Here is a 12114-nt window from a genome sequence, read left to right on the forward strand (position 1 = left end):
TAGCACACTGAGATACGTGTGGATCATACTGCACTACAACAAAACCAAAGGTGCTGTAGATAATGGTGACAAAGTGACAAGAGAATACAGTTGTGTTAGAGGAACAAGGCTGTGGCCACTAAAAATCTTCTTGGAAATGATAGATATTGCATCAATGATTGCATATGTTCTGTACACTCAAAGATTTCCTGAATGGCAGAAGAATAACTGAAGCCGACGTAAACTCTTCACGACTGAACTGGCGTTTGGACTCAGCAAAGGCAACATGGAAGAAAGAGCCAAAAATATCAACGGCCTTCATAAAGCTGTACAAGATGCACTGAAAGCTTGTGGTATTACAATTCCTACAGCAGTGATCCAGACCCAGTGTTCCAAGTTACCAACGCCACAATGATGTCTAGATTGCAAGAGAAACGAAGATCGGAAAACAAGATTCTTTTGAGTAACGTGCAAGAAACCTGTTTGTAATATACACAGAGAAGAAACTGTTACTGTGAAGTGCATGTGGTGCAAAAATGTACTTCATTGAAAAGTTGAAACAGGTCTTGTGTTATTTTACTGCAGTAACTGTTGAGGTACATAGATTATTAATTTTCTGTTTGTTGAGTACTGAATTTAGTAAAAGATATAAAAAATGTTTTGTACTTTGTATCTGTGATCTGATGAAATACTTCTAATAACCTGAAAAGCTGTTTTCAATACTAAATAAACCCATTCAATGGAAATAACGAAATCTGAGAACAAATATTACAATAAAACACAAAACTCTTTTGGGGTCATCCAAATACTTTGTAAAATAGAGGTGTGAAAAAGCTTGGTAACGGGAGGGTTAGTAAATGAACTATTGCTAAATGGGTGTGATTATTGGTGCAACCAACCTGGATATCCTCCTCATATTCTTAAAATTTGTTGTCTCAGAGTCATTAATTATTCTAACTGATTTCCACTGAGGAGAAGAAACTTAACTAACTGTGCATCATGATCATAGAGTGTACAGTTATTTTCTTGCTCTGAACTTCATCAAAGAAAACATTATCAATTATCGAACATTATTCTCCTGTCTTTATGCAGTCATTTTGGAAATTTAATTACCGATATCAAACTATGAATACAAATAAGGAATCCATATGCCCCACTAACAGATCAAAATTGCCCAGTAGAAATCTGTATACAGTTACAATTAAGGATGAACTATTATGCAGTATTATTGCACAAGCACTCACTTCTACATGTTGATTTCTATAGGATCTACTCATTTCAAAGTTTTTGCACTTGTGTTCTGCCTTTATATAATTATGTAGAATCTTATCCTTCATGCACATTAGTTCTACATAAGTAAGATGCCAGAGTGCAGCCTTTATATATAACTGCTTTAACTGTGATGTCATTTAGTGTTCAGATAGGCACAAAACACAGCTCTCGCTAACTTTTTGAAGCAGATGAGGATCCATTTTACCTTATTACTCAGTCCTCTAATGTCCTGATGAAGAAGCTAACATTATTTTTCTATGCATTGTAAAACATTTGCATTGATGGACTGTTCCATGAGTTCTTGGCAGAGTATTTTATACATTATGAATGAAAACACATATGACACCAATGTAATATTTTACAATATTGTATAATACTAGTAACTTCTTTCACAACAGGTTGCCTGACTCTTTCGCTAACTTAAAACGGTACCCCACTGACACTAATAAAAACGGGATTTTGCTTTGCATGATTGTGGCACCTTGTGCGTAACTTTCAAGGTCAGCCAATTTATCTTTTCTCTTCTTAGGTTAGACCATGTTTAGTACATCAATGATATTATGTAAAGAATTGACTGGTACTCTCCTTATAATGGAGATGTTGTGTCACAGACACAACAAAAAGACTGCTAAGCAAGTAATCTTAAAGCCAAAAGGCCTTCTTCTGAATTACACAACATGCAGACACACACACACACTCTCTCTCTCTCTCAATCAATCAATCAATCATGCAAGTGCAACTCTGGCCTCAGCAACCAGAGACAGTGGTCGTGAGTTTTGGTGTGTTGTGTTTGCATATGTGTGTGTGGGTGTGTGTTGTCCAGTTCAGAAGAAGGCCTTTCGGCCAGACACTTACTTGTTTGGCAGTCCTTTTTTGTGCCTGTCTGCGACTTAACATCTCCATTATATGTTAAGTAGCAATCTCCCCTTTCTTTAATGTTGGAAAATCCAGGATGAAGTAATCAAAATATTATGAACAAGAGTGCAGTAACTCACTGCAAATAGCCGAGATTCTGAGTCACATATGGGCTCAACAAAAAGTCTGACAGCAAGTAATCTTTCGGCCAAAATGGCCTTCATCAGAAACAGATGACATACATGCACACAAACAATCATACAAATGCAACTCTCACACACATATGACCACAGGCTCTGGTTACTGAATCCAGACTGTCAGCTTCAGCAGCTAGGGTTCATGATCATGTGTGTGTGAGATGCTGTCCAGATGGGTACATGTGTGTGTGAGATGCTGTCCAGATGGGTACTGGTTGGTGGTCCTATGATAATTATTTGGTGGCACCTGAAGATGAAATTTTAAGCTCCAAAATTAGTTGTGAAATAAATTAAGAAAATTATTGGCAACTGAAGTGCTATAAATGTCGTTGCAATGATGGAGGAGGAACAAAAGATGAAGAAGTTGTCTCCAAACAAAGAAGAACACGGGTCGATCTACTGTCAAGATTGTATTATATTAAAATGTAAATGGACAGATAAAAAATCTACTCTCCAAGCAGTGGCAGGGAAATACATGAACAAAAAGATTTAACTTTCACAAGCTTTTGGAGGCAGTGACTCCTTCTTCTGGCGGAAGAGTTGAAGGGGAAGGAAGAGGGGTGAAGGGAAAGGACTGGAGAGATTTAGGGGAAGGGGTACAGTTTAGAAAAGTCATCCAGAAACCTAGTTCTGGGTGACTTTTGTACACTGTACTGCTTTCCTGTTTGCCTTACATAGCACCTGTAATGCCAGTTTTATTCCAGGCACCACTCTGTCTGAAAGGTGAATCTAGATCAAGAAGTGATCACCAGTAAAAGTCATCAACCACTTTCCAGTGAGCAGTGTGCATGTGGGATGGGGAGCACACAGAAAGATAAAGAGGAATGAATGACACTAATGCATTGCTGTAGTGAAGGCTCCAGCCTCTGTTCAGGGCTGTGTTGCTTACGAAAATGGTCACTCCTTCTTCAGCCTTCTTTGTCCTAAGGTCATATTTTTTGTGGTAGCCACAGTCATGTAGTCCAAGGGTGTCATATAGCTTAAAATGTATCTGTTGAAATCTTACACACTTTGGTCTTCCCTGATCTAATAGTCATAGACCCACCACATGTGCCCAAAACCAATTGATTTCCCACTGTAGTATGAAAGCCGCCTTAGCAGTGAGGTTTTTCTGCTGTTTTCCCATTGTTATTCCTCCTTGATGGGGAGTTTGCAACGAGGGAGGGTGAGAGGAACTTGCTGATCTCCAAGGCAGACATCGACATTGATACCACCTAGGAAATGGTCATCATCTGATTCATCAGATAGGATGAAGATCGCATAGGCTGATGATTTTGGACCTGTTTTTTCTGGCCTGTTGTTTTTAATTCTCAGGTTCAAGTTTTGGGACATTGGTAAGGCTGTTTTAACAGATTTTTTTTCTGTTTCTCTCTGCCACGAAGGTGTATTATTCTTCCCAACAATGTTCTGCATCCACCATTGGTTCAGTTGTAAGTGGAAGCTTTGAGGCTACATATATAACTGTAGATTGCACTCTGTTCAGCTGTCAGTGTCTGGTTGCCACTACAAGTCATTTGTACAGGCTGGTACAGTTTTGAGATGGACTTCACCGAAGCAGGTGGCTGTGTGGCCTTATGTCTTCTTCACCTCAAAGTATGAGATGCGTTGGTAAACTTTAGCTACTGGATTCTGTTCTCTTCTTGGAATGATATTTTCCTTCCTCCAAAATGAATGGTAGTTTACACACATGTGTTGCGTATTCATTTAGGACATCATTCACAGGCAGCTGAACCACATGTTCCGCATATAACCTGACCTTTGCAAACCATGGTTGTGTGATGTGTTGACATTTAAAGCTGCACTTAACATGAGGTACACTTGACAGCAAAAACAGTGGGCCACTGCTGAATACAACCAATGTAACATAGCTATATTGCAGCTCCTCTGAATATCGAAATCCTGTGGGGTACAGTCTTCTGACTATACACAATAACTACCGCAAGAGATCACTAACATTATGGCAGTCAATTGAGATGTAAATTAATGCCATGATACAACAAATATTAGAACACAAGTTATGAAACAATAGAAAATCCATGATGGAATGTAACAGTATGTGTGGCTTCAGCTGCCAGAGGCTGTAGTCTTGTGTATGTGTGTGTGTGTGTCTGTGTGTGTGTGTGTGATCTATTTTCAACAAAGGCCTTGTTGGCCAAAAGCTTATATTGCGACAGTCCTTTTGTCATGCTTATCTCCGACTCAGCATCTCCACTATATGATGAGAGAAAACAAGTTATTGTAGATGAGACAGTCCCTAATGCTTTTAAATTAAACTTCAATAGAATACGTGACACTTCAGCAGTATTATCATGCTCATTAAATGACATAAGTTGTTGTTCGTGATATGATTTGAACCCACTGTTAACCAAACAAAGCTTGTATGTCTGATTGACACTCGACTAGGCATAAAGATGCATACACTATTGAAGCGTTCACCAGTATTGGTTTACAAGGCTAAATGTCCAGACCTGGAGATAAATGGTAATACATTTCACACTGCACCGGCAACCCCATGATGCTTTTATTGGGCCAGAGAAGTAACCACAGAAAGTATGTAATAAAGTGCAACGCACAAGTGCAAAACCCATGAAGTGAAGTTGTGGTGATGGACGAGGAGTAGAACGCAGTACCTATATGAATTGATCAGGTGTCAGATATTAAATGTGTTCACCAATAGCATGATACTGGTACCTGGAATGACAATACAAATGATTTTTGCGTCGCGGGTATTCGAACCTGATAGCTTTCACTACTTTCTTGTAACTACAAAGAGACATGAAATGTTTATTGTCTCTTCACCAGTAGCGAGATGTGCACATTTTCAGGTAGAGGTAACGCAATTTATAGTTCTGTGCTGCTTGGGACTCCAACCCTGTGCATATAGTCATTGTTGACCCCACATAAAGAGGTGTCAGCTGCCAAATTGAAAATACTTTGGACAATGATTAAAGTAATTAAGTAGGCGTTCACTGTAAATTAGTGAATAAACTATGTGGTTGTAATCCTTCCCTACCTGGGTGTAATGATTCTTTGTTTCCTGGTCCACTCATTTCTACATCTTTCTGGTCTCGGCATTCTGTCTCAGCTTGGTCACCCATCACCTACGTCTTTCCTTTCCAACGGTTCTGTTCCAGGATGGTCATCCAACATTTACATCTTTTCTGTCCTAGAATTCTCTCTGTTTTGGTCATCCATCTTCCACATCTTTACCACTGTATAAGTTTCTGCCCTGAAGGATACTTAATCATTTGTTGACTAACACATTTATAAGCACTGTATACAGCGTACGATGGAAGTAGATGATGTTTAAAAGTTATTTCAGAAATATTTGATGCAAAATTGTCTTATATATGTTTGGGGGATCAATAATACTGATGAGATTTGTGCCAATAATGGCAAGATATCTTTGATTTTGCTGTCTGAAGTTGAGTGTGCAATCAGCAAATAATATAGCAGCTGCAACAGTAAATTTACTATTGTTCTGAAAGAAATAAAATCAGTTTATCACAATGTGTCAATGTTCATAACAATATATCTGTACCTTGCCATTCATGCTAGAATAAATAATTTTGTGATGAAATAAAAGTGTTACGTAAAGTAGGATAACAAGAAGCATTTGTTATAAAAAAAGTCAATCAGGCACAATGAGAAAGAAAAAAAAAATAATTTTAAAGGTAAAACAGTCTCATTACCTAAGCTAATGAAATGTAATATACAAGCTTTTGGCTTTTAAGTAATAGAGAGAGATGCTGTGTTAGATAATGGAATTGGTTTATTGCTGTAGATGTGATTTTGTATAGCCAGTTTTGTAAAAAAGGAACACAGCATGGATATTTATCATTAAATGATTATATGATGATGTAGCAATGTGTCAATGGCAATGGAGTAAGAAATCAACAAAATGCTGTGACATAAATGAAGTGACAAAATATGGTAAATATGATTTATATTATATACAATAGTGACAACAAGGATCCATGACATTATCCAGTCTTTATACTATTTCGTGTTTGCCAATACACTCTTTCAGCTGACAAGGTTGTTAGGAGAAGTAATGAATGAAAACACAGGCATAAGCAAATAATAAAGTCAACTACATGAAGGTAAATATGATTACAATATGGTAAATTATCTATGTGAGTCTAGGTAATGTTTGGTACTGTATATGTAATTCATGGAACTTTACATAATAAATTGAATGAAATATTAATCTCCGACAGATTGTTAACTAAATACTACTACATAGTTTACTTTCTATGATGTTGAAAATTTCCAATTTATATCTTTGGTACTAGCAGTTTCATGTAATCATGCATTGAAAGAATATATGTTCTGATAATTGGCCAATTACAGTATATGAAGTATGTGTGGGTGTTCTGATAGAAGCGATTTTAGTAAAAATCATAATTTCCAAAAACAATGAGCAAAGTTTAATAAACCAGTAATTTTCAGTTTAAAGGAAAGAGACTTGAAGAACAGCTTCCGCATCATTTTGAACCCATTTATCCATAATTTTGTGCCACTGGCCATGGTGTGGTGAATACATTGATTCGTGTCAGATTAACAAAGTTAAACGCAGTGAAGTGTGGCAAGCATTTTGATCAGAAAAACTGACAACGGCTGGGAGAATGGTGTGCTGACTCCACACACCTCCATATATGCATTGGACAATGCCTTTGTGCTGATTTTGCTACAGTGGTTGGTTGGTAGTGTTGGGTCTTCCACAGCATGTTCAGACGGAGTTTAGTTTTTCTTCATTATTTTGTAAAAAGCTTTTATATATAACTGAAATCTTGTATTTCATACATAATTGGATTTTAATCATTTCGTAAAGGCTTAGAAGTATGGTGTATTGCTTTACTAATACAGGGTGTTTTATGTATTTCTCCATGTTCTCCATGTATATGTGTGCTGAGAAAAAGTGAAACTGAGCACACTGACAGCAGTACCTCAGCCAAAGTTTGGGCCTTCAAAATGAGTGGACATAGTTCACTATGAAGTGTACATGTGAAGGGCTTTCAGCTGAACATTAAGCCATATAAAATAAAAAAATGTCAGCAAGAATTTAAGGAAAATAGTTATAAAATAAATCTTCTTTTCTTCAAAATTTATTTATGTTAATATATATGTTTGTATACAAAACAGTACAGTACTTATGTAGTTTTAGTATACTGATGATGAAATATTGTAGTATTGTACTACACATATTCTCAATGTTTTGGATGTTATGTAATGTAGCGTCGATAGTTATGACGCCACAACATAGGTGCAGGCTCTCGTAAGTTGGCACTATGAGAGAAGACTAACTATCCCAACCACAATGCCCTCTGGCCAATGCTGTGGAGCCCAGCGAGTGCCGTATTGATTTCTGGCACTTTTTCATCAAGAGCAGATGGCCTGGAAATATCGCTTCTGCTACCGAATGGGTTAGCTTTCTATTGAGACTTTGTATTAGTTACGTTTAATTAGAGTTTGGACAGCAATGAGTATTTGTTAGTTTTGAGATTATATTGAACAGTCATCCTAACTTCACAGGATTAGACATGGACTATGGCTTCACACCTACGTGCTCATCCTATCCAAAGTTATGTATGCATTTGATATTTATTTGTGTTTTTGACTCTATTAAAAGTGTTGAAGTTACATGCAGTACCGAAGTGCTTCAGTTCTCCTGCTCCTACTCACTTCCTTCACTCTCGGCCTATATTACAGAAGCAGTTCACAAGAGCAGACCCATACACTGCCTATCCAGGAGGGATACAAAAAAAGTGGCTATGAGTATGGGATAATTTTTTTTCTCCTCTTACCTATGTTTTTTGTTTGGCACTGCTTTATCTTTTTGGTGCTATCTCTGTGTGACTGAGTGAATGTGTGGTCCCACTCTTTGCTCTAAGAAATTATTTTGTGTCAGTGATGACTTCGCAACAGGAACAGGCTTCACTGTCTGATATTGTACAATTTCAGGCTCAGCAAATGACGCCGCTGCTTGCTGCTGTGAATGGACTTGTCACACTACAAACTGCAGCTGTCTCAGCACCTCCGATGCCCCCACCTGTGCCACAGATGACGCCTTCGGTGCCGCCATTCCGTGGCTTCAGTCCGGACTCTGAACGCTGGCCAGAATACATTGCCCAGCTCGAGGCTCAACTTGCCGCATACAACATACCAGGTACAGAGCAGCTTGCCTTTTTCATTACCAACGTTGGTGTTATGTTATACCCTGCACTCATAAAATTGTTTCCCACCACCCACCCAGAAACTAAAAATTTCACCAAAGTGATAGCAGCTTTAAACTCCCACTTCTGTGACATTGTAAATGTGGTGGCTGCACGCTACAAATTTTTCCGTCTCCTGCATGGTCCTAATCAGTCAAATAATTCATGGTCAGCTGACCTTCAGGGACTATGATCGGATTTTGACTTTAATTGATCCTGTGGACTCACCTATGTGGATATTATGATTCAGGATGCTATAGTGCAGAATGTGACAGATCACCGCATCCACGAGCAACTCCTAAGATTTAAAAACCCGTCTTTGCAAGAAGTAGTAGACTTGCTAGACAGACAAGATACGTTACATATGGCTACTTCCACATTCATTGTGACCTCGGGTGTGTGTACTGTTGGCGAGGCACAACACACATCCTCCCGCCCTGCCCCGGCACAGGGAGCCACGCCGTGCTGCTTGTGCACAAGTAAACAATTTTCCAACCGGGCACCCACAAAGCAACTGAAATCTTATCCGAATTGCTTTCTTGCCCACCCACAGGACAGTTGCCCATCCAGTCATGCACAGTGTTATTTTTGCAATAAGAAAGGACATTTGCAAGCTGTGTGTAGTAAGAGACACTCTAATTCTCAGACTGTTTCACATTCGCATGACTCATGTGGGCATAACCGCAATGGAAACTGCCATGATCATACACTCCTGGAAATTGAAATAAGAACACCGTGAATTCATTGTCCCAGGAAGGGGAAACTTTATTGACACATTCCTGGGGTCAGATACATCACATGATCACACTGACAGAACCACAGGCACATAGACACAGGCAACAGAGCATGCACAATGTCGGCACTAGTACAGTGTATATCCACCTTTCGCAGCAATGCAGGCTGCTATTCTCCCATGGAGACGATCGTAGAGATGCTGCATGTAGTCCTGTGGAACGGCTTGCCATGCCATTTCCACCTGGCGCCTCAGTTGGACCAGCGTTCGTGCTGGACGTGCAGACCGCGTGAGTCGACGCTTCATCCAGTCCCAAACATGCTCAATGGGGGACAGATCCGGAGATCTTGCTGGCCAGGGTAGTTGACTTACACCTTCTAGAGCACGTTGGGTGGCACGGGATACATGCGGACGTGCATTGTCCTGTTGGAACAACAAGTTCCCTTGCCGGTCTAGGAATGGTAGAACGATGGGTTCGATGACGGTTTGGATGTACCGTGCACTATTCAGTGTCCCCTCGACGATCACCAGTGGTGTACGGCCAGTGTAGGAGATCGCTCCCCACACCATGATGCCGGGTGTTGGCCCTGTGTGCCTCGGTCGTATGCAGTCCTGATTGTGGCGCTCACCTGCACGGCGCCAAACACGCATACGACCATCATTGGCACCAAGGCAGAAGCGACTCTCATCGCTGAAGACGACACGTCTCCATTCGTCCCTCCATTCACGCCTGTCGCGACACCACTGGAGGCGGGCTGCACGATGTTGGGGCATGAGCAGAAGACGGCCTAACGGTGTGCGGGACCGTAGCCCAGCTTCATGGAGACGGTTGCGAATGGTCCTCGCCGATACCCCAGGAGCAACAGTGTCCCTAATTTGCTGGGAAGTGGCAGTGCGGTCCCCTACGGCACTGCGTAGGATCCTACGGTCTTGGCGTGCATCCGTGCGTCGCTGCGGTCCGGTCCCAGGTCGACGGGCACGTGCACCTTCCGCCGACCACTGGCGACAGCATCGATGTACTGTGGAGACCTCACGCCCCACGTGTTGAGCAATTCGGCGGTACGTCCACCCGGCCTCCCGCATACCCACTATACGCCCTCGCTCAAAGTCCGTCAACTGCACATACGGTTCACGTCCACGCTGTCGCGGCATGCTACCAGTGTTAAAGACTGCGATGGAGCTCCGTATGCCACGGCAAACTGGCTGACACTGACGGCGGCGGTGCACAAATGCTGCGCAGCTAGCGCCATTCGACGGCCAACACCGCGGTTCCTGGTGTGTCCGCTGTGCCGTGCGTGTGATCATTGCTTGTACAGCCCTCTCGCAGTGTCCGGAGCAAGTATGGTGGGTCTGACACACCGGTGTCAATGTGTTCTTTTTTCCATTTCCAGGAGTGTAGTTCCCATCATCAGTTTTGTGTTAGCAGAAGAGCCGACATCGTATTATGAGTGGAGGCCGAAATGCACACGTTTTAGCTCACGCAGGCTGGTGTGAGGAGGGAAGAACTATACTGACGTGAGGTCTGGAACATGACAAGGAATGAGAATTCAGAAAGCGGACATAATTAGTTTGATACTTAACTTTAATCCATTAATGGTGAACGTCGCTCTTGATGGTACATGAGACACAATATTATCTGTTCAGAATACATTCTTGAAGATAGTTCTTATAGTAACTGAATATGGCGCCTTGCTAGGTCGTAGCAAATGACGTAGCTGAAGGCTATGCTAAACAGTCCTCTCTGGAAATGAGAGCGTATGTAGACAGTGAACCATCACTAGCAAAGTTGGCTGTACAACTGGGGTGAGTGCTAGGGAGTCTCTCTAGACTAGACCTGCCGTGTGGCGGCGCTCGGTCTGCAATCACTGATAGTGGCGACACGCGGGTCTGATGTATACTAACGGACAGCAGCCGATTTAAAGGCTACCACCTAGCAAGTGTGGTGTCTGGTGGTGACACCACAGTCAGCCTATCGACATTAATGCCATTTTTTAAAAGCCTTCTGCTTCACATGCTTCTACAGCTCGTAGTGTGCATGAACAAGTTTTGCCAGACCCTTCCTCTCGCATTCAGCATGAGGCGAATGAACTTTTTGTGACTTTGAACATTTGTGGATGTTCTATTCATATGCAGCTGTACACTGGTGTGTCTGTTTTTTTATCAACTGATCAACGTATGACTTGCTTGGTTTGTCCCCACTTCGTCGTTCGCATTCCATACTGACTGCATTTCCTGGACAGGAAATCTCAATGGTAGGCGTGTGTGGTTTGCAAGCCATGTGTAGTGCAATGACGATAACTGTGTCTTCTCATGTGCTCCACTCTAGTAATACTCCAATCATTTTTGGCATGGATGCATTTGAACTTTTTGGTCTTGCATTTCAGGACAATGTACTTTGCTTCAAAGCTTGTGACCATGCAGAAAGTGTGGCTACACTATGTGATGATTTTGCTGAACTCTTTTCGGAGGGGCTTGGTTATGCCACGGACTTTGCAGTGCATATTGTAGTTAGAGACAATAACATGCCTATTTTCCAGCGCGTACACCTGGTACCTCATGCACAGTGCATCGCCGTGGCTACTAAACTTAAGCATTTGCAAGACAGTGGTGTCCTTCAACCTGTTTCTGCTTTGCAATGGGCTTCTCCTATAGTGTGTGTGAAAAAACCAAATGGTCATCTCAGTATTTGTTCTGACTTTAAGTCTACAGTCAATCCCCAGATGGTGGTAGCTACAGTTCCCTTATCACGCGCTGAAGACATTTTTGTTAAGCTTAGTGCAGGTAAATTCTTTTCCAAGATTGACTTTTGGGTTGCATACTTTCAAATTCCACTCAACCAACAGTCGTGAGAATATTTTGTGAT

General features: G+C 41.3%; 1 protein-coding gene across 1 annotated transcript in view; it reads left to right on the plus strand.

Moving 5' to 3' along the window:
* LOC126203645 (uncharacterized) overlaps positions 1 to 12114 on the plus strand; it is a 461213-nt gene that overhangs the window by 446291 nt on the left and 2808 nt on the right. Inside the window, exon 3 of the mRNA XM_049938023.1 lies at positions 8268 to 8472. Within this exon, the coding sequence (XP_049793980.1) occupies positions 8268 to 8472 (205 nt within the window). The remainder of the gene's footprint in view (positions 1 to 8267; positions 8473 to 12114) is intronic.

The sequence above is a fragment of the Schistocerca nitens genome, chromosome 9 (genome assembly GCF_023898315.1).
Source record: "Schistocerca nitens isolate TAMUIC-IGC-003100 chromosome 9, iqSchNite1.1, whole genome shotgun sequence".
NCBI classification, from domain to species: domain Eukaryota; kingdom Metazoa; phylum Arthropoda; class Insecta; order Orthoptera; family Acrididae; genus Schistocerca; species Schistocerca nitens.